General features: G+C 41.9%; 1 protein-coding gene across 3 annotated transcripts in view; it reads right to left on the minus strand.

Moving 5' to 3' along the window:
* Positions 1 to 1941: 1941 nt before the first annotated feature.
* znf462 (zinc finger protein 462) overlaps positions 1942 to 25630 on the minus strand; it is a 53509-nt gene continuing 29820 nt past the window's right edge. The window contains exons 3-13 of one of the 3 annotated variants that reach the window (XM_088010910.1): positions 20368 to 25568; positions 19527 to 19661; positions 16382 to 16806; positions 14031 to 14149; positions 12498 to 12695; positions 9262 to 9502; positions 9027 to 9166; positions 7874 to 8097; positions 6403 to 6814; positions 6007 to 6136; positions 1942 to 5688 (exon numbers count right to left, since the gene is read on the minus strand). In XM_088010910.1, the coding sequence (XP_087867036.1) occupies positions 5469 to 5688; positions 6007 to 6136; positions 6403 to 6814; positions 7874 to 8097; positions 9027 to 9166; positions 9262 to 9502; positions 12498 to 12695; positions 14031 to 14149; positions 16382 to 16806; positions 19527 to 19661; positions 20368 to 25568 (7445 nt within the window). In that variant the 3' untranslated portion in view covers positions 1942 to 5468. Of the gene's footprint in view, positions 5689 to 6006; positions 6137 to 6402; positions 6815 to 7873; positions 8098 to 9026; positions 9167 to 9261; positions 9503 to 12497; positions 12696 to 14030; positions 14150 to 16381; positions 16810 to 19526; positions 19662 to 20367; positions 25569 to 25630 lie in introns of all 3 variants that reach the window. The other 2 variants (XM_088010909.1, XM_088010911.1) reach the window with 2 other exon arrangements.

Consider the following 25630-nt stretch of genomic DNA (forward strand, 5'->3'; position numbering starts at 1 on the left):
ATGCGTGGTTTCGGTCAGCGGGGTTCTTGGAGGGTGTGGACAGTAGTTCAGAAGAAAACAGATGACTGGAAGGGTGTAGCCAATGAAAGCTAATGACATGCTTTCTCATCCAAGCGCAGTGACTATTTACCTATTTTATTCAGTTTCCATCTATCTATCCATCACAATATTTATAGCCTTAATTCATTTACAATACATCACCGCAGATGGGCATCTGGCAATATAGAATACTTTTAAAGACAGTAAAAAAATATTGCAAGTACATAAATTCTAAAAGTATCACCATCATGGACTGGCTGTTTACATGTCTGCAAGCCTGGTCTTAAAAAAAAAAAAAAAAAACTCCTTATGTCTTATTCTGAAAATTTGCCAGTCTGCAATCAGTTTGAAGTCCTCAGGTAAATAACTCCACGCAATTAACCGCTTGCACAGAAAAAAGCGGTTTGACTAAAAAAGGTTTCACAAAAAGATACCTTACGATTCTTGCTGAATGCACCATGAGTAAGTAAACCTAGAGTAACTGCAACGACACTGAGCAACTGAGGAGCCCAATCTTGCATCTAAAAATTCATAAGAAATTGCAAAATTGAATAAAGCATGATTAAATCTAGTAGGTTTTATGTTCAAGGTTTTGATTGCTTGGTCATATATAAGCCTTAGAGGCCTCATGGTTGATTTAACATAAAACCAGGATGTCACAAGGTAACTTACGTGAGAATCATGTAGTGCCTGGAACTATTTACAACATGAAATCAAGGAAAAGCTTGAATTAGTCTAAATATAGGTGCAGATGTAGATGTATGAAGGTTTGCTTTTGCAACTCTGCTCATCATTTTCACAATTTTTTCAATTTTTAAATGAGAATCCAGAACAAAACCACAATAATTCACTTCTGAAACCTGCTCAGTGCGTTGACCATTAATTTCTAAATTCAAATTGGAGCCACCGATTACAGACCTTACCCTCAAAAAGAAGAAAACCAAAGCGATCTTTTTAACTTTTTGTTACATTCCTACACATTGCAACCAAAAACATCTGTGTATTTTATTGGGCTATGATGTGACAGACCAACACAAAAGGTTATTACTGCGAGACATTGTTTTCAACATTTGTTTAGAATAAAATAATACAGACTCCAGTCTCAGGTCTGATGGCCCTAAACAGAATCCAGTGCAACCTATTACCTTCAGATGTTTTAAGGTCAGTATAAACCCAGCTGCTCTGTGAAGGCCTCGTAGTTTTGTTGGAGAACATTAGAGATCAAACAGCACCATAAAGACCAAGGAACACAGCAGGCAGGTCAGGGTGCTTACAGAGCTCTGTTCAATGCACCGTCAGAAAATGGAAACTAGGAAACTAGGCCTAACTAGAAAAAACTAAACAGAGATCAAAAACATCAAAACGAAAGCGATTAAAAAAAAGAAAACAATTGTTGTTAGAGAGCCATAAGGAGCACCATACTGTGGTGATCATTGTCCTTAGCAAGGACAGGGAACCTGGTCAGAGACGATAGACAAATATATAGGAGCTTCAATCACCTCTCAGTAGGATGATCCTAAACATACAAACTGAGCAGAGTTTAAGTCACAACATATTCATTTCATGTTAGAATGGCGTAGTCAAAGTCAAGACCTGAATCCAACTGAGAATCTGCAGCCAGACCTGGAAATTTCAGTTTTCAGACGCTCTCTGTTCAAGGCTTCGCTTTGCAAAGACTAATTGGCAAAACTTCCACTCCCTAGAATTGCAAAGCACTTAGAGATTTTCTCCAACTCTAATTCCATTCTTGAAGGGAACCTTAGTTAAATCAGGAAATGATGGTTCACTACACTTCAGTCATATTTTAAAATAAAACCTCACCATAAGCTTCAGTTCTCCTTTGTGTCATTTCCAAGGATCCGACATTTTGCAGGACGACATTTAGAGCAGAGGACGACGACATTCAGTATTCTGATAACTTTATTATCAAGTTAAAAAAAGACAATGAATTACAATATTTACAGAATATCCAGAGATAAATGGAATAAAATTGTAAACAATCATTCTAGGCAACATCACAACCCACCATCAGGTAATCAGATGTATATAGGAAAAAAAAGGCAAGGAGAGATTCTAGTTTCAAACTATGGAGACAACAGTCTGAAAAGAGAAATGCTTTTTGAAACAAACTAAACATATATACAAGTATCCAGTGTGTCTTCAGCAGGGGCGGGGACATTTGGTAAACTGGGGATTTTTACAGTCTGGATCCTGAACACAGTGAAGGATTCATCAAAGATCATCACGGAACAACGAACTATACCAGGCCGACAGCTTCATGGCCACACTTGTCCAGACTCATCCTCTGGTTTACGCCGGGCCGGGCAATAAAACTGTATTCCTACGACAACTACTTCCAACGGGCTTTTCCCCTTCTGGGAGGGGAGGCAAGTTTGTTCTACAAAATGGGAGAACAGCTTTTAAAACTGAGCACCAACTCAACTGGATTTAAGCTATTTCAGGAACTGAGGAGCAGATAAGGGCTGCTTTCTTCACTTCTTGTTGACTGGAAAGATCATGAGATTATGAGCAGGCAGACGTGGTCTAAACAAGTCGTCACCGTTCCTGTTAACCAAGAGAACACAGTGGAGCGACACGATTTCGGAGACGTGGACCGGCTACATCTATAGGCTGACTAAAAACCCACATGGCGGCGAAGCTCAAGAAGAGGACCCAAGCGGTTCGTGCTTCCAAATGTACTATTTGCGTGCCTCATCTCTTCATTCGCCACACTAACATCCCTGCCCGATTATTGAGAACTGCATAAGTTTCCTTTTATGCTTCCTTTCTACTCCTTTGCTGCACAAAAAAAAAATAGCAACCAGACGTTGTACAACAGCTCGATAACGTTGGAATTGAGATTCAAAAGTCTCTAAAGGTTATCTTCATATTGTTTTTCTTCCCCTGAAAAATAATAATAATAATAATAAAACAAAACACTCAAAGGAAAACAGGGTTGATTAATCCTTTCTGGAACACCACAGTTCACACATTAAACAAGGAGTTTTGTTTTCTATACATGGCTGCAAACATGTAGCTTTCCTGGGTTCCTACATGTTGAATTATAATCCAAAGATTCCAAGGTCCAAACCTAGAATTCACCATCTCCATTGACAGTTCAATGCAAATAATAATAATAATAATAATTATAATTATAATAATAAAAAAAGACAAGTACAGCAGCAAACACAGCAGGCTTCATAAATATTTTGGTACCGAGAACACAGAGCCTCGTTGGTTGTGCTCCTGAACAAATTTTAAAATCAGACCTATCCGCTGATTTTTATTTTATTTTATTTATTTTTTTATCACAGATTGTTCACCGTTTCCTGTCGGTTTTTCTCAAATTGGACACAAATTGAACAGAATCATTGTCTCATAAGGCTTCAGGGCATTTAAGCAGCAACTTCCAACAAATACAATCTCTGCTTTTTTTCAAGAACAAGATAAACCATCGTAAAAATAAAAATATATAAAAAAAACAGCACAAAAAAGTGGACTACTACATGTTTATCAACATAGAATCAGAGTTTAACAGTATTTTTTTTACCTCATGAAAAGTCAGGCATATGTGTATCTGGAACTTTCTGTTTTGCTTACACTTGTCTTTTCTGTGATTTTTCTTTTCAAAACGGAACAGAAACTGTTTCCACCCTAAATTTATTATATGATTTTTAAGGACTTGCAAGCCAATTAGTAAAAAAAAAAAAGAAAACTGGAGACATCTAAAGAAAAGCAACGCTGGCTGCTAATCAAGCCCCAAACGGACATAATGTTGCAGAAAATTTCTCTTTTATTCCTCAGAATTGAATCTAAGTCTTAAAAAACTAAATAAATAAAAAATAAAAACTTAAGACTGCAAATTGCATTTTTTAATGAACGGTATTGTCTGGGTGTAACCCTCCCGAATGTTAACGTGTTTAAGCCTTGCTGACTATATTTCAGCCAACTGTATCAATAAACATGACAACGGAAATCTGACTGTTGAGCTGAGGATGCATCAGACCAGCTCTCACTACTCTAAGACTGGACTATGATACTCCAAATCAGCCGGCATGTGGAATGTTCCCTGCAGGCTCAAGATCTGCAGTGACTCAGCAGCATTGGAACGATCGCTAAGATCATGGAGGCCATGGGGGCTTCAGGCCGGGATAATGGAGGACTGAAATGCCATTGGACTGGTGTCTATCTTTCCAATCTTGAGTGAACAAGGAGCTTGCTATGTCTGACCAATAGAAGTAGAACTTTTTGTTGAATGATGTCTTCAACTGCGGGAGGCGGGGAGGGGGACAGCAACATAGATAAACACGCGTGTATTTGTATTAAAACTCTAGGTTTCGTTAAAGAACTTAGCTATTTGGTATATTTGCCAGTAGAGGAGTTTTATTGTAAGGCACTGGTTTCAAAACACAGACGAGGTCTGAACCCACTGTGGTCTGATTCTGTGCACGGTGTAACCCAGTGAACCTGTGGTTCGATCCATGTTGTCTGGGTCTCTACAGATGTGGCTGCACACACCTAATCCAACCATCAGCACTGAAAAGACAAGTGTAATCTGCCTTGGTCAAGAGGCCATCATTTTTTTAAGCCAGTTGCAGCTCATTTCTGAGTGGACATGAATACAGATATGACACGTGAAACATATCTCTAGGTCTATTAACATGAATCTGACAGGGATAAACGGGGAGTTGTGTAAATTCACCAATAGGACAAACAAAAAGTTAAAGTTAAAGGAGCCGGGCATCACAGGTTGAAGGCTTATACTCAGTATAATATAATATAAAGGGACCTAGATTATAGCAATTTGCTACAAAGGCTGGAAAAAATGTTGAAAATCTCTAAAATGAGGAAAAGATGACTTTTGATTCATACTAACATAGGTTAAGGTGCCATTATTTCTAAGGAATATTCCCACACATTTAACACAGGATGAAAAAAAAAAAAAGTCCAAAATTTTCACCAAGGAGTAAGAACTGGTCGCTGTTCACTGGGGCAAACATTTACCTCTTTCACCCGTCGTTGGTTTAAAAAGGTAAAATTCACCAAACCTGGAAGCAAAAGATGCTGGAAATAATAAAATGCTAACTTTAGATTTGGACAATATTCTTCATAAATAGCTTGGTTTCGTCAAGGTAGGGATCTTTCTTGGTGAATGTGACCAGAATGTCAGCGATAAAAGAGTTCTGTTCACTATTGGTTACCAATATATTAAGTTCTGTCCAAGGGGACTGCCCATTTAAAGGGGCTGAGACGTTTTTTTTTTTTTTTTTTATGCAGCACAACCTAATACTTATATATGTAACACCTAAAAAAAAAAATCTACTAATGCACCAACTGATAAAAGTCACTTTTCTTTAAATTTTAACCTCCCAAAGGCTTCTGCGCTGATTTTTCCCAATTGTTTTAAGCATGAAGTCGCTACAATCGATTCAAGGAGACTGTTGATCCGTTTTGGTGTGAAGCATTTCTTTGTCCTCCACATACTGGCTCTGACTCGTCAGTGAGAGATCAGTGGGATCTTCTTCCTCTTTGCCGTTACTGGCCGGGTCCAGTCTCGAGTCCGCGTTAACAGAGGAGTCACTGGAGGACGGAGCCGAGGCCTCAGCAGCTGACGTGGAGCCGGTGTCCAGGCGCGTGTTGTTAACTACCCTGGAGACGAAGGAGGGGGACAAGAAGGAGAGACATGTCAGACTAGTTGCATTCCTTTCACAAAATTCGGCTTCCTGGAGGCGCAACTTTGGCAGATGGAATCCATAAAAGCAAATTAATTCCTGGGCTCCTACAGCAAATTCCAAAACCCATACTTTTCCAGAGTGAAATTAGCAGCTTCCAGTCAACTTTTGGTCCATTTTTAGAACCAACATGTGAGAGACAGAGAGGTAGTTAGAGGGAGAGAGGCAGAGAGAAAGAGAGAGGGAGAAAAAGGGAGAAAAAAGCCCAGATGGAAGCAGCAGCGCTGAGACCTACATGCCGTGTCGCAGGACGTGCCTCTCCCATTCCAGGCTGTTGGTGAAGCAGCGGCCACAGAACTCGCAGGGAAGTCGCTTCTCTCCGCCGCTTGGCCCAGAGCTGGTGCTGCTGGGAGACGCGAGGACTTCTGGGAAACGGAGTTGAAACAAATGGTTAAGTTCAGCGCAAAGTGAGCCAGTTAAGAGTTGGTCCACAGAAAAGTTTAGCTACTTTCACCGGCAGCTCGGTCACAACCAGTTGCTGCCCTTTCTACCTCTTTGTATCTGATGGAAATAGCTGCTCCTTTAAATATTAGCTTATCATTCTAACACTGCTAAAAGTGTTAAATTATTTCTTCTTATGTTCCATAAACATTTCATACAAGAAGTGCCTTTGGTTGATGTGGAGTTTTACCTTGCGGGACAGTGATTTCCTTCACTACCTCCTTGACTTCTTGTTCCTCCTCCTCCTCCTCTTCTTCTTCTTCATCTTCCTCCTCCTCCTCCTGCAGTTCTTCCTCTTCTTGCTCCTCTTCCTCCACCGCCTCATTCTCCCCGTCCTCTCTGATGTTTTCCTCCCTGCCTTTGTCATCCGTCTCCTCCCGGTCATCCACCATGTTCTCGATGATTTCCATTCCGTCGTCGTCATCGTCGTCCACCTCCTCCTCGTCCTCCTCCTCTTCCTCCCCCTGCATGGTGGCCTCTCCGTCCGCCACCATCTCCAGAATTTCACTCTCAGCTTCCTCCTCTGCGCTGCTCTCTTGCTCGTTCAGCATCTCCAGCTGATCCAGGTTGACTCGGCCCATCAGCTCGAAGTTACGGATGACCTGATCAGAAACGAGACGTCAGCATTCCGTTGAGAGCTGTTATTATGTCTTTCATTTGGAGGTGTTTAAAATACTGAAACTCAAGAACAGTGCAAAATTGACACCCTTTTTTTTCACTTTTCTAAAGAAAGTTTTTATTTTCTTTCATTTTAATTTGGATCAGGAACATTCGGTGACTTTTTTTATGCTTATTAAAGCTAGAATAACCAGATCTAAACAAGATTCAGAGCATTAGATATAAAAGCAAAGCAGGTTCATGTTTAATCAGAAAAACTTGAGTGAAAATCAATATTTATGTTCTCTTCTGTGATTTGGGATAACTTTTGCTTTTTAGAAGGCCTGCATTTCTTTTACTAAATAGAGCTACAATTATAAGAGTCACATATATTTAATTAAACTGATGATTTTTTTTAGAACCTCGTGAAACAGATTAAAGGAGGTTATTCTTTCTTTTTGCACTTTGTGAAACACCTGCTGAAGAATTAGGTGAATGGTGCTCTGCAACGCTCTCAGCACAAAAGGATCGATTTCTGAATTCTTTAGCTTCAGCCTGAAACGGCGCTGCTCTCTTCATCACACTTTTAAAAGAATTTTAATTAGAAATGGAGGCTTTTGAAGGATTTAGATTCCAGAGGAAAACAAAATAAACCCAATATATTACGACACATCTGCTCGTTGCCAGTGAATAAACGGAGAAACGCCTACTGCAACATAAATGTGCAATGACATCACAACATGTAGATTAGTTATGAAAGGCTGAAGTAATCTCACATACAGAGTCCCTTTTAAGGCAAAGATAGTTTATCTTCACCAAGAGATCATTTGTTTTTGCAGCCATCAAAGAAAAGTCTCCTTTCTGAAACATCCCAAGTCCAGCCTTATTTATTTTCTTCTCTGATTTTAACGTCGTTACAAAGGTATCCATTTCTTCTGCTGCTACTAAACTCGCTGGTGTAGTTCACCCAACAAGACTCTGCTCATTGAAAGTCTGCTCATAGTTTCTGTGTACCCATGGAAAATGTAGCTATGCAAAACCGCACATATTGGTCTCCAACTGACCTTGTGCTCAAGGCGAAGGTGCTCCTCTAGCTGGCTGCTGCGGCTGCTGTCATAGTAGCAGAGCTGGCACTGGTAGGGCTTAAGCTCGTCATGCTTCTGCAGATGGAGCTGCAGGGCATGGTCACTTGAGCATGTGAAGGTGCACTTGTGGCAGCGAAGCACAAGGCCCTCTAGGTGACGCGACAGCTTGGAGCGGCTGATCTCCAGAGGAGCCACACGATCTTCTGATGGAGAGGGAAGTGAAAATTAGTTTCATTCTTAACAGACGGGAAGAGGAGGAGGAAGATTTGTGTGAATCTAAATTAGATATGTGTGCAGTGCTGCACATTTTGTGGGCTGTTGTGAGGAAAAGCAAACAGAGCACTGTGGGACTTCCTGTAGTCGTTGACGTCACTGTGAGGTTGCCAGGGAACCAGTGACAGACCCCAGGGGAAGAAAAAAAAGTAAAGAAGCAGCAGTTTTCCAGTCTGTGGAACTAAAATGTTAACGTTTACTTACGTTTGACTTTATCTACATTGGTCGAGGCTTACATTAGACGCATTACTGAAAATCTTCTCCATCCACCATAAAAATGTCAAGTAGAAATAAAACTTTTATAAACGACGAACACAGAAGATTCATAAAGGGTAAGTTGATGGAAAGTTTGTTTCTTGGGTTTGGATTTTATTAGTGTGTTTAAAGAATTGGCAGGTTCTGTAAACATGACCTGACCAAGAACCTTGTTTGAAGACGTTAATTGACTTAAAATGAGAAAAATTAAGGCAAACTGACCCAAACTAAGGGAAACTTGACTAAACTAAGACAAAAAAATTAAAATAAAATAAAGTAAGCTAAATTTCTTTAAACCTAAACTAAGCCTTAAGCTCAGCTTCTTTCGTTGAACAGAGCAGATAAAACTGAATTTCAAATTGAATCGTAGAATTAAACCCTTATATAAAAATACATTGCATGTCAAACATAAATAATAAGCATCTAGAAATTAGAACAGGATGTCAAATAAGTCAAACTGTAAAAAAAATTCTTAGATTAATTCTTTACTCGATGTGTATGTTGGAACCTTGGAACAACAGGAGAGTTTTCACTGATAAACAAACGGCATAAATCTCGAACCGCTCCAGTAAAACTCGTACTTCCCATGACCAGTAATACGTACCTCTGTGCAGAACAATGTGGTCAATCATGTTGCTCTTGTGTTTGGTGTGGTAGAGGCAGAGGGGGCAATGCAGTTCCTTAGGTAAATCCCCGCTTCCGCTGTTGTTGTGACCAGCCTCGACATGCAGTGAAAAGTTATCCCTGAAAAACATTTACGGACGGATTTTGCACCCTTAGTAACATTTCAAAATAAAAACGGGAGCGCTTCGATAAGAAGGTCGGTAGCTTTCTCTCACTTGCAGCAGGTGAAGAAGGAGCAGTCTTTGCACTTGAAGAGCTTCTTGCCGCCGTGGCGGTCCCTGTAGTGCCGCCGCAGACTCTGCATGTACCCGGAGCTGAACTCGCAGAACTCGCACGTGAGCAAGCCGCACGGCGTGGAGCTGCCGGGTTGGAAGTTGGAAGACATCTGACTCCGGGAAGCCAGCTTGTAGCGAGTGAGCTCCTCGCAAACATCAGCTGGCTCCAGGTCCGACGGATCTGAGAAAGAGGCAGGAGAAAGAGAGAGGATATTACAATCTTAAAAATCGAGTCATTTCATCTCAGGAAATTACAGCTGTTAATTGCAAACCACACAACAGACATGTCAAAAATGAAGGACTGTGTGAAAGCTTATAAAGCAACATTCCAAGCTTTGGATAGTTCGTCTAACAATGCCCAATGAATCCTTTTAAAACAGAAACAGTATGGCAAGCCTACCGAAACTGACAGAATGGGCAAGAAAAGCAATCAGAAAAGCAGCCTGTGGTAACTCTGTGGGAGCTGCAGAGAGTCACAGCTCAGGTGGGAGAATCTCTGAACGGAACAACTTCTATCCAGTTACTTTAAATGCTGGAAGAAAGCCGTTGTTACACCGCAACGTAAAAATGCTGCATCTAAAAGCAACACCGTATGTCAACCTGAAAATAGCTTCTTGGTGGAAAAATTGTGAATAGAGAAGATGGTCAGAGATGATGAGAGAAAGGATGGAGCTAAACAAAAAGCAATCCTATAAGAAATTCTGTTAAAAGTCACCTAAAGACACGAGAGTGGGCAGAGGTTCACGTTTCAGCAGGACAACAATCTAATCGCACATCCAGAGATAAAATGGAAAGGCTCTGCTCAAAGCATAATCATGTTTTATGATGGCCAGGTCAGAGTCCAGACCTTTACAACCAAGACCTGATAATGGCTGTTCACAGCCCTCTCCATCATTCTAGCTGAATAAAAAACTAAATTCTAATTGATTTATGTGCAAAAATAAAATTAAAGTTAAATTAAAGTAGCTGGAAACATAGCCCGACAGAGTTGCAACTGTGATTACAACAAAATGTCAGTTTGGAATAAATGGGACTGAACATCCTACTTTTCAGCCTTTCTTGTAAAAACAAAACAAAACAAACAAAAAAAAAATAAAGGGAAAAAAAAAAAAAAAACTAAATTAAAACAGCCAGTATTTTTTATTTTTTCCCCCCCCCATTTCATAATTCTGCACCGTTTAAAAATACTTCTAAATTTCCTCGGCTGTGTAATAACTGACCGAATAAATACAAACCTTCCTTCACTTCTGGTTTTATAATTGAACAATAATTTATTAGAACGGTACAAGATGTTTAGCTCTTTCTGGAACTGGCCAACATAAAAACACAACTTCACTCGAACTGAAATACTGCATTTTATATTGACAAAAATAATATCCATTTAAATTCATATTTCCCTCATCTCCAGACTACAAAAAAAATATTTTCTATGTATGATCAACCTGTAGCTTTCAGGATGATGACACATATTTACATACTTTCTGCTTATTGATGATGCTACAGGTATCCGAGCTCATCGCACCTTTGAAACTTATTCATGAGGAACTTAAGCGGACCTCTGCATTATGAAGACAAAACAAGATCTGCTGACGTGTAGCAGACTTGAGGTTGTTGAGTCACTCTAATAAAATATGAACATAAATCAAATAACATCTGTTTGGCCCACAAACGAAGAGAAACTTCAAGTCAGAAACTACAAGTCACAGAAGTCACATTTTGTGTGGCTTAAGCTTCAAACGTGCATCCGCAAGACCGTTCACATCACTGGCTCATTTGTTTAATTCATACACGTCTTGCATAAAACAAAGTAATCCACCCACTGAATTGATTTGCTGCGTCAAACTGCGCAATTTCACTATCGTATATATATAAGAGAGTAAGCATGAGCGTCTTCAGTCATCTTCATCCTCCTTCCCCCCCTCCCAAGGGTCTATGATATCAGTGATTGGGCTCATGCTTTCGTCCTACTTTGAGCCTCCAACACATCAATAAATAAGTGGAAGGCACACTAATAGATCATGTACCCATGCAGGAAAAGCCGAATTCAGCACTCAAAGTGAGAAGAGCTACAAAAGGAAAGCTTGCACTTTTTACATTTTTTTTTTTGTCTAAGATCCGATTTTAGACATTTGCAGAAGAGGTAGAGAAGTTCAGATGTACCACAGTTGATTAATGTTTTATTATCCTCTCTGCACTGTGAAAATAATAATAAAAAAAAGACAAAAAGCAGAAACAAAACAAATTCAGTGGTGATTTGAATGAAATAGAGCCGGCGCTCCTGTTTCCGCTATTGAAGAAGGAGAACCATGCAGTTGTTGACGGTCTTGATCAAAATCACAACCACATCGTCAGCTTAAATATTTTCAGGTTCGAGTGTCAGTTCGATTACCGACAGATTTTGCTTCTAAAAGCAGAGGCAATTGACCAGGCGATCTTCACAAGGAAGAACAAAACAAGAAGAAAGACTTGTTTGGTCTGAATTTCAGATATTCAGCGGAAGGTGGCTGGTTTGACGCAGCATGGAGACATTCAATATGTCAGCTCTGCTCTCTCTCAATGCTTCATTTGTCCTGGTAGTGCACAGCTGACAGCAGTGGATGGTGCACTGAGGAATGCTGCACCGCTCCGGCTCCAGGGAAGATTCCACAGCTCCAGCAGCAAGGTGACAGCTGCTGCCAAGAAAAGCCTGCAAGCTACGCCGCTGCTGCAGAAAAAAACAAAACAAAAAAAAAAAACACGGCAACACCTAAAAAACACAGCAGCGTGTCAAGCTGCAGCCAGAGCGCCGCTTCGACTAAACATATTCGGCAAAGAAAAGGCGTCAAAGATGAAACTGAGGGGAGACCTGGAAGGCAAGAATCCAAAGCAGATTTTGTCTTTGTAAGTGCATCAAGATGTCTGACATAAAAAAGGGAATGAAAATAGTTGATGTGAAACTTGTTAGCTTGACTTGGAGGTGGGGGGAGAGGGGGGATAAAAAAAAAATCTTCCAACTAATGCTATAGAATGTGAGAAAGTACACAGGGCAACTTTTACTTTTATCTCCATCCGGCCCGTTTTGTAATCTGCATCCAAGACATCACCGTCTAAACCTTCAAAAACTTCTCAATTTCTCCTCCTGATACTATCGAGTAGTCTCCCATCTATTGAAAAACTTATTGAAGATGACGTTATACCATCTGTGGTCAGATGAGAATGGTCAGTGTGCGCAGCCTGTCGGGGGAGCCTGATAGCAGCGTGCGCAGCCTGGGTGGCAGCTCGGAGTTTCGGGAGGGTCAGAACCTCGCCGTGGTCCGTCAGAGAATGCTCCTTCAGCTGGCTGATGGTCATAGAGGAGAATGGGCAGGACAAGCACTTGTATGTGTACTGCTCACCTGGAAGGAAATGAATAAATGTTAAAATATATATATATGTTGTTATCCATTATTAGAGAAACAGTTAAAGTTTTTTTTTGATTTTTTTGCAGAAACAAAGCCATCTGTATTATTTTGTAACAGGCAAGACAACCTGGAATCATTAGGGCTCCCCTTTGTATTCGTGGTATCTAGTAAAAATATTCGTACTCCTGGAACATTTGTGACGTTATGACCACAAACTACACTGTATATTTTTTGGGACCAACACAAAATAGCACATAATTGTGAATTGGACGGCAAATGACGCGTGGTTTTCAAATGATACTGGCAAACAAGAATCTGAAACATGAAACACAAACAGCAGTGGGCTGTAAAACCACATCTAAAGCTTTGGACAGTTCAAACACCAATGTTCAATCCAGTTAGAGGCTGTCAAAAATGGTCCTCGACCCCATGGCTTTAATAAAATAGCTTCAGATCAATGTGTTCGCATTGCCTAATCAAGGTTCAGATCTTTATTTGTCAAGAATGTTAAATATCTTTTTATGGCATTCCTTCCTCTTCACATTTATACATCGCTTTGTGTTGGTGTATCACATAAAATCCCAATAACATACATTAATGTTCGAGGTTATAACAAGAAAAAAATGTATAAAAAAAAAAAGTTTTAAGTTTTAAGGGGCATGGCAACTTTTCAAATGGCACAGAAGAAAATACAGACTTTTGGAAACGAAGTGGAAGGATTTTGGGTGTGGTTGAAAAATTCTCCACTGAACTAAAAGTCTGACCAGGTATTTAGCATTTGGTTTCCATCGAGATAAATTAAAAAGGCTTCTGGTAGAGCACTTGAGAAACTATATATTTTTTTATTTATTTGTGTTAATTATAGAGATCTCACTGAAACGATTCACAGTAGTAAACTGCTGGTAAAACTGGTGGCCGAGTCATTTCAAAAAGCTTGATCTTATCAGTCGGTGTTGCCGACATCGTCACCGTGACGCCGCCACAGAATCAAGTTTCCTCATTTCTGTTGCATGTGCTCAAAAAGCAAGGTAGCAAATCTGATCTGACTGCAATGTGGCTTCACAAGAAGTGGTTAGGCTGGAAAATCACTGCCTTACTGAGCTTTATCTAGGGAGAACATCACATTTTGAACATTTCAAGTTCCTGGTCGAACAGCAGAAGACATCAGCGAACTTTTATCCTCAACTGAAGATAAGAAACTTTGCGTTTCAGCAGAAACGGATCTTAAGCTGTGCTCTGTCTAGTAATGAATTTGTTGCCATTTTAGTCCTTCTGCTTTCTGCTGTAACGTGTGACTCAATGCAACTGTGTGTGCAGGTGTGTGTTTACCTGTGTGGGCCTTATGCAGGTGGCTCTTCAAGCGACTCGCGTAGGCAGACTTAAAGGGGCAGAACTTGCACTTGAACGGCTTGTGGTGACCATGGTGAGACTGCACATGTCTGTCCAGGCTGCCGTGACACAAAACATGAAAAAATAAAAAGTAAAATAAAATAAATAAAGGAGGAATGTTTGGATTAGAACAGGAGAAAGGAGAAAAGGGTAATGATGTTCATCTAACTAACAACAGCTAAATATTTGCTAATGACTGCATAACATGGAGCCAAGAGGGATGAACTCATCTACCCACAATCCCCTTCAGGGAATGAGTGTGTCAGTATCCTGTGGCGATGGTTGGAGCTGTGTTTTTTAGCGCCAGTCCCTCTGCGGTGGCACGAGAACGCAGCTTCTTTCTGGGTCGGGGCATGTACAGTGCAGAGGGATTACACCTGGGAGCTCAGAGGAGATGAGGATTCTCCCTTTCCCCCTCTCGCTCTCGCCGTCTCTGCGGCAGATAAAACAAATCGCAGGACCAAAATGTCCCGTCTCTCGCTGTAATGTTTGCCCTTCGCTCTCCTAACAGGCAGGAAATCTCGGAGAAGATTGGAGATTCGGAGGGATTGCGATCAGGTAAACAGAGCGAGGTGTAAAACCGTGCTCGGAACAAAATGAGTTCAACAGCCAGGCGATTGAAACGGCAGATGTTGTCAGAATGGAAGGGTGTTCGAGGAAACGGTTTGAAATGTAGGAAACTGAGGCCTGCATCTCCAACAAACGGTGCATGCAGATTCAGCTAAGTGAGACCATTCTTCCTGCCTGATGTGAAGTAAAAGAATTAATGCACCTACAGCACATAATGTCACAAATGATGTAACAACTCAAGAAATTATATATATATATATATATATATATATATATATATATATATATATATATATATATATATATATATATATATATATATATATTGCAAAAACACAAGATATTCTTTTAGCATTGTCCCACAAACGTAATGCTCAAAATGGATATTTGGACAAATGTGAAACCGGATTGTGTGCAAAAGAAACGGTTGCTTAGAACGGGTTTTTCTTGACTGGCTCTGGTGCTGAAAAAACGAGTTCGATCTGAGCTCCAAACCTCTGCTGAGCCAGGAGAAGCAAATGCTTTCATCAGTAACAGGAGGCAGGCTGGTGGTGACCGATACAAGTGGAGTGAATGAAATGTTTTAACTCCTGAGTTAGTTTTTATTCTTCTTAATTCAAGATAGGACTAACAGAACCGGTACTGTAATGTAGGCCCATCCCACCCACATGTATGAGCTTCTAGTCACTGCTCCCATCTGAATTCATAAATCCTGTGTTTACAAACGCCGTCCTTCAAATTTGCCCGCTGTTAGCTGCTTTTTAACGCAAAAAATACAAAAATGTTCCTGACTCAGATTCCCAGAGTGTTCTGTCCTGTTCAACTTCTTAAAAATAGAATCAAAAATTTCTAATGAATCTCTACACTAGGGAGGTTTTATATATGGACGTAGCAAAAAGCACAAACTCAGACAAGAAGAAAGAAAGTGAAAGAACACAACATGCGTAGAAGGAAGGAAAGACACAATAAAGAACAGAATGAAGAATGTAGGATACAAGGAAGGAAAGACAGTGAGGAAAGGAAGGATTGAATAACAAGGATGGAGTTAGGAAAGGATCACGTTACGGAAGGAAAGACAAGAACAAGACGACGATAAGGAAGGGTGGAAGGACAGAAATACACACGGTAGGAAAGAAAAGAACGATGAATATGAAAGGAAACTAGTCATGACAGAAAGAAATAAAGAAGGACAGAAAGAGAATAGGAAGGATAAGAAATAAATTAAAAAAGGAAGGATGCAAGTGAGGAAGGATGAAAATAGAACAAGCAAGAACAACAGGAAAGGACAGCACGAACAATGCAGGGAAGACAAAGAAAACGAAGAATGTGACGATGGAAGAAGACAAGAAGAAAACGAAAAGGGAATGACACGGGAAAGGATGGGAGACAAGGACAGACAAAGTGAAGGACAGAAGAGAGACAGGAAGTAGGAAAGATGGAAACTGTTCCCATTCTGAAGCAGGAATCTAATTTGATTCATTTTAAAGAATATGTAGGAACAATGTCTTAGTGACCTAATGGTGAAGTTCAGGGATCCATTCAATTTCTTTTCTCCAATTCATTTCTTTTAAACTGAACCTGTAAGAAGGGACCAACCGAGCCACAGAGCAACATGCAGGAATGCATGTAAATGCACGTATTCATATGTAAACCTATATTTGCATCAAAGATGAAGAGGAAAATAACGTCACGTATCAGCAGCATGACTCCTCTTCACTTACTTGTGTCTGAAGGGTGAGACGAAATGGCAGTACTGGCAGCTGTATTTGTCCTCTTTGTTGAACAGAGCCATGGCCGAATGGCTCCTCTCGTGGGACCTCAGGCCCTGCATGGACATGAAGACCCGGTCGCACTGGGAGCACGCGTGGCCCCCGGTTGCCAGCCGGTGATTCAGCTGGGTCCCCGACGCCGTGGCTCTGGCGGCAGCCACGAGGGCGGCCGCTCGTCCCTCCACCTCCGCGTCCGGATCCAGGGTCTCCAGATCGACGCCGTCAACGTTCTGATCGGCGGAACGAGTTGAAAACGGAGGGGAGAACGATGAGGTTTCGGGTCCGTCGGTGCCATCGACTTCGGCTGCTTCATCCTCTTCCAGGACGCCGTTGGTTAGAGTGTGTGAGGGCACAGTCAGGGGTACGTCGGTGACTTCCTGCTGCGAAGCAAAGCAAAAGAAGAGAAAAACTGTTCGTTCACTGAGACAGACGCACCAATCAAATTTTACCCCACTGGATTAATTTGTGGTGCTTAAAACTCATTATTACTCAATCAGCATGTCAGTCCATAATTGTTTATTATAACGGATCACTTTGGTTTGGCTAGAAATTAAAGCTGGAACTTTGCATGAATTTTGCTTCTATTTACACAAACAAAATCCTTCAGTTTCCCTTTTACTTTCCTCATCTGCTGGAGAAGCAGGCCAGTAACTACGATCATGGAGAGTAGAAAGACAACCACTGCACTCCTTTTCTTTATTGCCAAGAGAAAACTCATTTTGCCTGTGTAAGGACCTGACCCTGCACTTCAGGCAGCCATAAATAAGAAGCACCAACCACAGAGACAACCAGTTCCTGAATTTACCATTGCTGCCTGAACTTCATCTACATCAGAAGGTCTTCCTGATTTAAAACTCGATTTGAAAAAAACAAAACAAAACAAAACATTTGAAAAACATTGATTTTAACTCTTCCTCTTATATGGTAAGTTTAATCAATAAAGTAAATATGTTAATTTAAAACTTACAACAGTGAAATGCAAATGATCCATGGCTGTGAATTGTTGCTTAAGTAAAAATCTGTGTGGCATGCATGCAGACATGCATGCAGACATGCATGCCACACAGATGCATGTGTGGCATGCATCTGTGCATGTCACACACGCATGCAGTGTTGGTTTTTCATGTGTGGTGAAAAACCAACACTGCACAAAATCCCCACGTTGAAACATGGCTGAGGCAGCATCAGGCTGTGGGTATGGTTTTCTTAAATAAATCGAAGTGCCTAAATAAAGGGCTAGTCCTGGAGGAAACCTTGTTTGAAGGTGTGAAGACTAAAGAGTGCTTGGAGGTTTGCCTTTTAAGGAAGACAGCAACCCAACCCTAGAGCCGCAATGACATGGTTTAGCTCGAAGCCTGTTCATGTGTCACAATGGTACAAAGTTCAGACCTACATTAAGAATATGTGGCAAAAGGTCAAATTGGATCTTCAAAGATGCGTTCCATCCAAATTGACTGAGATCTTATAGGGAGGAATGGACAAAGATTTCAGTCTCTGGAGACAAAAAGCTGGTGGAGAAATAGCCCAAAGGAATCGCAGCTCTAATCACAGCGAAAGATGGTTTTGCTAAATATTTACTCGTGGAGTTTGCATACAAACTTTGCAGATTTTGATTTGGAAAGCAAAAAAAAAAAAAAAAAAGCAAAAAAAAAGAAAATAATGTACAGTTATTGTCCCACTTTGCTATCATGCACTACTTGCTACCAGCAAAAAAAAGAAATACTTTTAAGCATTGTGATAGTCACAAAAAAACATATAGGGCAAGCCTAAAACTTGTCCTGCTTCATGCTCTGTGCTTGCCTGCCTACCTCCTCCTGGACAAGTAAAAGTAAAAACAGGCTAAGTTTGATGGACGAGTGAGTCAGGCCTCGGTCCGAGTATGTCGTTGGATCCCCAGGCCCGTTGCCCTCTGTGGCAGTCTCAGTGGATTATTAATGCACAAACTGTTGCCAGTGACTGTCTAAAAAGTTACAGCTCACAGCTCCATCGTCTTGCTTAGGATGGGACAGCACAACTCATTTTCTCTGAAAGAAGATGACGGCCTCTGTCAGCAGTAAACAAAATGCACAAACCAAAGACTACTGCAATTTTCAGAGGCTGGGAGTTAGAAAATACAACAGACTCACCGGGGACCAGCAGAGTGTGCTTTTACAACACCCTAAAAAAGATCCGTGGATCATTTTAGCACAGCAGGAATCTTTACATTTGCATGGAGTGTCATTTTGAGGGGAGCTTAATTTTCTTACAGGAACAGTTTGACATCCTATTGTTGACGATTACAACAGCAAGGGGGCAGGAATTAGAGCTTGGTGTACTGAAGGAAATCTAGGACACAGTCTACATACATTTGTTATGATGTTAAAGTTCTTAAGCATGAAGAGCCTACGGATTTTTCAGATCCAATTGCGATACTTTTCAGAAGTTTTTAGTCCATTTGATCTCTTAAGATACAAATAAACTATGTAGGATGGAGGGATGTATCACACACACAAACATGGATGGAAGTACAAACTGTAGAGAGACATGGATGGAAGAGCGCATTATTTTTTCTTCCTACAGAGATTGGAAAATTCAGAACTTTTCTTAATCGTTTAGGAACACTGTAAGTTGAACTTTCCTCTTAGATTTAAAACAAACTCAAGTTTTCGATTTCAAGTTGTCCCACATCCCCCTTTCATACCTTTTGTCATGTTAAATCAAAAATGTGAAAAATCATTTTTCTTACAGTATGCAAAATATGAGAGATTGCCGGAGCTGGAGCATCCCTGTTTGATGACACATTTTAAGCCAATCACTTGCTGCAGTGATTAAAATACCAGCCATGCATGCCGGCACGACACTCCGCATACCTCCTGATAACCATAAGTGGATTCTCGCAATTACATGACAATTAAGTCGTTAAGACGAGCGTCTCAAGACGCTGAGATGATTAGCTCATGATCTAAAGATACTAGCGTTAAAGTGTGATTGAAAGCATCTTTTACCTTTTGTACATGTATTATTGTTGTGTTAAACATTTGTGCAATTACGTCCTTGGAAAGAATGACTTGCCTACGACTACATCGGTAACACAGAGATATCGAACAGCTTTGCTCACCTTGACACGACCCCGTTTGGCTTCTCCATACTGGACGTGCTTCCTAAGGTGGTTGCAGATGGCTCGGAGGGTCGGGTGGATCTCCACGCAGAAGTTGCACCTGAATCCTATGGGGGTTTTATTTGCAAGGCTTTCCTGATGACAAAAATGAAAAAAAAAAAAAAGACTGAATCTGGTTTATTCAACCATTTTTATAGAAGCTGTAGAAAAATGATACAGTTAAGATTCCCTAATGACTAAACTATTAATAAACAAAAATATTTGATAAGTCATGTTCTTTTTAGCTTACATTTTCTCCAGGAAGTTAAAACTTCTAACCGTTCCGATAAGTCTGAAGGTATTTTTAACAGCCATTCAATGAAACTAATTAAAATGCATTGTTATGTACAACTACAGAAAGGCAGAAAGCACAAATGGAATGATGCCATTATGTTTTTGAGTAGTTGTGACTATTATGATTAAACAATCTAGGTTTCAAGGGTTTTATAATCCTATTTGCATTAACCACTACGATGTTTTCTTTTTTCAACTTGGACCTGAAAATGGAAGAAATCCACTTTGGTCTTTGTCTTCTTGGACTATCTATACATTTCAGCCTCTGGGACCAGGTAGTCAAGCTTTACATTACATAAAAATGCTATGAGTATCATCTATGAAATGAATTGATATCAGACTTGCATAGAACTTTTCAGGACCCTCAAACACGCTTTACAATGAAATCAGTCATTCCCATTCATACACACATTCACACGCTACAACAGATACTAATTGCTCATAAAAGAGACATTCTGAACTGTCCGTCTGAAGCCAAAATAATTCCATGAGAGCTCATTATGCTCACCTTCTCATGTTTATTATCCGGCGGCGGCTCTGTTCCTTTCTGCTTGCCAAGAACCTGCTTCTTCCTCTCCAGTCTCATAACTCTCTTCTCAAACTCCTCATTGTGCTGCAGTAGATGATCGGCCAGATCAGGTAGACCCGTAAACTTCAATTCACAGTGGGAGCATTCGTATAACTCAGACTCCTCATCCTCAGGGGTGGATGACACCAAGAAATCCCTCTTAAGGTCTACGCTGTGATGGTCATTGTAGTGCATAGATAGCAGCTGCCCCGTGCTAAAGGACAAACGGTAGCATTTCAGACACTTGAAAGGAAGCCAGTCATCATCACCTTCCTCCTCCGGCTGTAGCGGGACCTCCAACACCTCTTTGTCCTCTTCTTCCGGCACGCCTTCCTCAGCCTTCTCAGGCTCTTTAGCGTAAATAACGGTGAAGTAGCGGCCGAGTTTGCTGGAATGCTGCTTCTTGGGGAAGACGCCAGGGTGGCGTTTTATGTAGTGCGAAACAATGCTCTTCCTGCTGAATGCCTGGAATCCGCAGAGGTTACATCGCCGCCTCTCCACCGCCAAACGCAGCTCCTCGCTCATTTCTGAGCATTCCCCATCTGATGGCGGCTGAGCAATCACTTTGGTGGGCTTGTCGCTCATCGTCTTGGAGGCAGCCAGGCAATGAGTGTAATAGGCATCGATATCGTGGCGCTTTTGGTAGTGTGCGGCCAGGCCTTTGCGGATAGGGTTTGTGTAAGAGCACAATGCACATTTAAAGACGTTGTTTTTACCCTCTGGTTGAGCGCGCACATTGTTGTGCTTGATGCGGTAGTGGCGGGCAATGCCTTTCCTTGTGGAGCAGAAGTACTTGCAAAGCTGACACTTGAACACAGCGTGTTTCTCTGGCTTATTGATGGGTAACTGAGAGAGGGCAAAGTCCAACTCACTCACCTCCTGGACTTTAGCAGTGCTTGACATATTACTGCTGCTGCATTCAGCCATCGGCTCAGTTTCTCTGAAGGAGGCAAAATTACTCAGAGAGGGTGTGAACATATCTGAGGCTGACTGATTGTGATATTTCTCATAATGGATTTTAAGTTTCTCAAGTGTCCCGTGGGTGTATGGACACATCTTGCATCTGTAGGCACCGTAGCCCTGCCTCTGAGTTTTGAACTTATCGTCTCCTTCGTGCAATTCAGAGATTTGCTCTATATCGTCTGCAAAGTCCTCGGCGGTGACCTTCACCAAGGGGTGCCGTTTCTGATAGTGAGTGAGGACTCCGTGAATGCGGGAGTTTACATACGGACAGTGCCGGCATTTATAAACGGAGCTGGGGTTGATGTCTGCCTCTTGTGCAAAATCTGCAGCTTTTACTTTCATGCCTGGGTGCTTCTTGCCATAGTGAGTGAGGAGGCCATGGAGGCTGTTGTACTCTGACAGACACACAGTACATTGATAAGGATTGTTAGAAATAGAAAGACGTGGGTGGGACTGGGTTTCTTGAGGTGGGGTGGCAATAACTAGTACTCCTTCATCAGACTGGCAATTCAGAAGTCCAGGCTCCTTTGTAACCTGCTGCTGGAAACTTTCAACAGTGCCATCACCTTTGATGATATCCAAAAGCACAGATTCATCCTCTTTGATAGCCCAGGGGTGGACGGCCTGGTAGTGACTTGTAATGTCCCATATAGAGCAAGCCTCAAAGGCACAATCTTTACATTTGTAATGTTTTGTGTCCGTATTTCCTTGCTGGGTGGTTTCTGGGCCTGCCCACAGCTTGCTGGCCATGTATGCATAATCAACATTATGCTCAGGGTGGCGTCTTTGGTAGTGAAGCAAAAGGCCCTGGGGATCAGCATGAGAATAGATGCACCACTCGCAGTGATAACCTGCCTCCAGAATGCCATCTTGGTAAGCCCAATGTAAAATGGTCATGGCTGTTGCTTTGACAGTAGGGTGCTCCTTCTTCAGATGCTTCTTCAGGGCGTAAACATAGGGGGTTGTATATGGACAGTGTCTGCACTTCAGTGAACGCATAGGCGTCGCATTTTCGTGATCAGCAGAAGCCGAGATCGCAGTGGAGGAAGTACTGCCAGACTGGACCATCTGTGCTCGTTCGCGCTGGCTCCTCACCACTGCAGTGTGACGGCGCACCAGGTCGGCGTTGGCCTTGGTTTCCCTGTGCTTTTTCTGATAGTGGATAAGCACTCCTTTTACAGTCCGGTTACCATAATCACAGTGCTGGCAAAAGAACAGTTCTTCTTCCCCTTTTTCACCACCACCTAGTTTGGAGTTTTTCGAGCCATCGTGGCCATTATTTTGAAACTGCTTCAAAAACTGCTTGGGAGCAGCAATTTGCAGTTCATCCATTAATTTCATTAGACCAGGAGTGGGAGGACCATGCTTGATGTATTTAGCTGTCACTTTCACTTCCGGGTGTCTTTTTTGGTAATGGACCAGCACACCAACCACAGACTTGTTGCTGTACACGCAGTGTTTACAGTAGTACATTTCTTCATCTGATCCATACACAGATGGAGTTACATTGGATTGTTTAGGAGTGCTGGAGATGGCAGGGCTGAAGGAGGAGTTTGCTAAAGGATGTGACGGATCAACTGACACGACCTTCATTGTTTTTTGTATACGGAAATAAGATGCCTTTTGCTCTGGGTGTTTCTTTTGGTAGTGGACCAACACTGAGTGCATGTTGGCACTGGAAAAGGAGCACACATCACAGTCATAGACAACCACATTGCTGACGGTTTCTTTTAGAGATTCAGTCTCACCACTGGCCTCGGGAGACTTTGGAGCCGCTTTTGGCACAGGGCTTGAGGAGGACCTGGGCACTGAAGAAGAGGAGTTAAAACTTTTGGGGCCAGAGTTTAATATCTCCCTAAGGGTTTGCGATTCACTGGTCTTGTGACTTTGCTCTACAATGTAGCTGGAGAAGATCATGGCATTGTTGATTTTTACGGTGGGGTGCATTCTTTGGTAATGAGGCATCAGGCTCCTGACGTTGGGGCTTGTGTATGAGCAAAAGCGGCACATGTACAAAAGATGCGGTTGGTTAAAATTAAGCACGTTGCTTGCTTCCGGGTGGTGATCCATGTAGTGTTGATGCAAGTCATTGTAATTCGTGTACTCAATGTAGCACTCTAAACAGCGGAAAACAGCACTCTGGTCTTCAGGATCCAGGATATACTTAAAGCTGAACTTGATGTAAGGGTGCATCCTCTGATAGTGAGTGCTGACACTTCGAGCTGATTTGTTGTGGTATTCACAGTGTTTACAGTAGAAGCGCATGGTTCCAGAATCATCTGAATAGTCCATGTTCTCGTGGATGGTGCCGTCACTGGGATCAGCTGAAATGTTTTCACTGTCATCAGACAGAGTCAGAGATATTGGAATGTTTCTCTGTTTTAACTTGGGGTTGTTTTTTCTTTTCCCTGTTCTGCCTACTTCTTGAGAGACTGAGGATTCTTGATTGAACAGATGCGTGTTGTAAGCAAAGATCGGGTTCCTGTTGTCGTTGGTTTTACCCTCGTCACCACTGCCGTTATTTTCCCCGTTGTATTCGTCGTCCATGTCATCCAGGTTAATGATCATGTCCTGCTGGCTTTGGCTTATTTTGCTTTGAAGGTTGCTGGCAATCTCATCAATTCTAGTTCTCTTTTTGACAGAGGACAGATCCAAAGGAAGGTCATTTATGGATTTCCTGGCTCTTTTTCCTGCAACTAATGTTTTCTTGGTGGTGGATCCCAATATGGACGTCTGGGTTTTTTGCAGGAACACTGGAGAAGCTTCCACTTCAGCGTCTGGCTGGTCGCTCTTCTGGGCTTCAAAGACAGTGGAATCGAGGTCATCACAGTAGGAGTGCTTGTGCTGCTGGTGGACTCTCAGACCTTTTAGAGTGGTGGTAGAGAAGCTGCAGAGCGTGCAGCGATGAGAGTTCTGCTGGTCATTAGATGTGCTGGTTGCCTTCTTCCCGTTTACTCTGGAGCTTACATTGCCCCCGTTAAGCGGCTCTGTGGCACCATCGTTCTGAGAGACCGGGCTATCCCCTGTAAGGTCCAATGTCTCTAAATCTGAGGGATTGTGGCTCTGCTTGTGCGTGCCGAGCTTCAAAGGGCTGGTGCAAATAAAGGGGCATTCATCGCATTTGTACACTGTTGTTTTGCCAGAGAGGTGAATGTTTTCGATGTGGCGGGAGATGCTCCGCCTGTGCATCGTAAGGAAGGAGCAGAAGGGGCACTGGAATCGGTTCATGTACCTTCTGAACGGGATCCCTTTAGTTTCCAGTAATTTATTATCGCCATCTGTTAACAGTTGCTTTGCGTCTGCGGAGAGGATTCCCGTATAGCTGGGATCGTCTATATCGCCCACTTCTTCTTCATCGTCGTCGTCCTCCAAGCTGCTCCTGGAGTCATCCTCATTGACCAAGTTGGTGTCCACATGTGAGACGCTGTTGGAGACATCAGCGGAGGCGAATCTTTTTGACAAAATAGAAGAACCAGTGCTGTTGGGAGTGACTGCGCTAATCTGTGCGTATTGAATGGATGAGATTTCTGCAACTGACTTTTCCACCATTTGTTCTGGGTTCTCCACTGAAACTTCATTTCCGGTGAAAGTCACATTTGATCTCGTTGGGCTAGAGGAAGAGGCTGGAGAGCTGGGCTTGGGTGAGCTTGCACTTGGTTCTCCTTCTAGATTTTCAGGGCCGGAAACGATCTTCACCTTATCACTGTGTTCCTTTACCACATGGTCAGTCCAGCTGTCCTTCTGGTCAGTCTGGTAGTCACACCATTCGCAGGGAAAAGTTCCCTTGACGAGTTCCGCACCTGCTTCAGATTCCTCCTCAGCCTCTGTGCCCTCCGGCTGAGCTTTGCCGCTACGAGAGGGAACTTTGTTGTGATACATTAGTTGGTGTTTTACGATCCTTGCTTTGCGGGGAGACTTGTATGTGCAATACTGACAGGAATACACTTTTGTATGATCGTTGTGCATTATTACAGTGTAGCTGGCCTGCTTAGCGTTGTCTGAGGAGACTCTTGCGTCTGATTTTTCCTCTGTGACATTATGGACCTTTTTGGTGTGATTTCTCAAGAACGACTTTGACCGAAAGTAACGGACGCAAAACTGGCATTGGTAAAAAGGGAGATGGGTTTCAGTAGTTGGTTTCTGTGATGTCTTGTTGGGCCCTTCAGAAGAGTTGGGACCTAAAAAAAAAAATAAAATAAAATAAAATCAAGTATTGAAGATATATTTTAGAATATTTATT

Source organism: Poecilia mexicana, unplaced genomic scaffold (assembly GCF_051168715.1).
Source record: "Poecilia mexicana isolate PSO_F unplaced genomic scaffold, ASM5116871v1 scaffold_12, whole genome shotgun sequence".
NCBI lineage: Eukaryota > Metazoa > Chordata > Actinopteri > Cyprinodontiformes > Poeciliidae > Poecilia > Poecilia mexicana.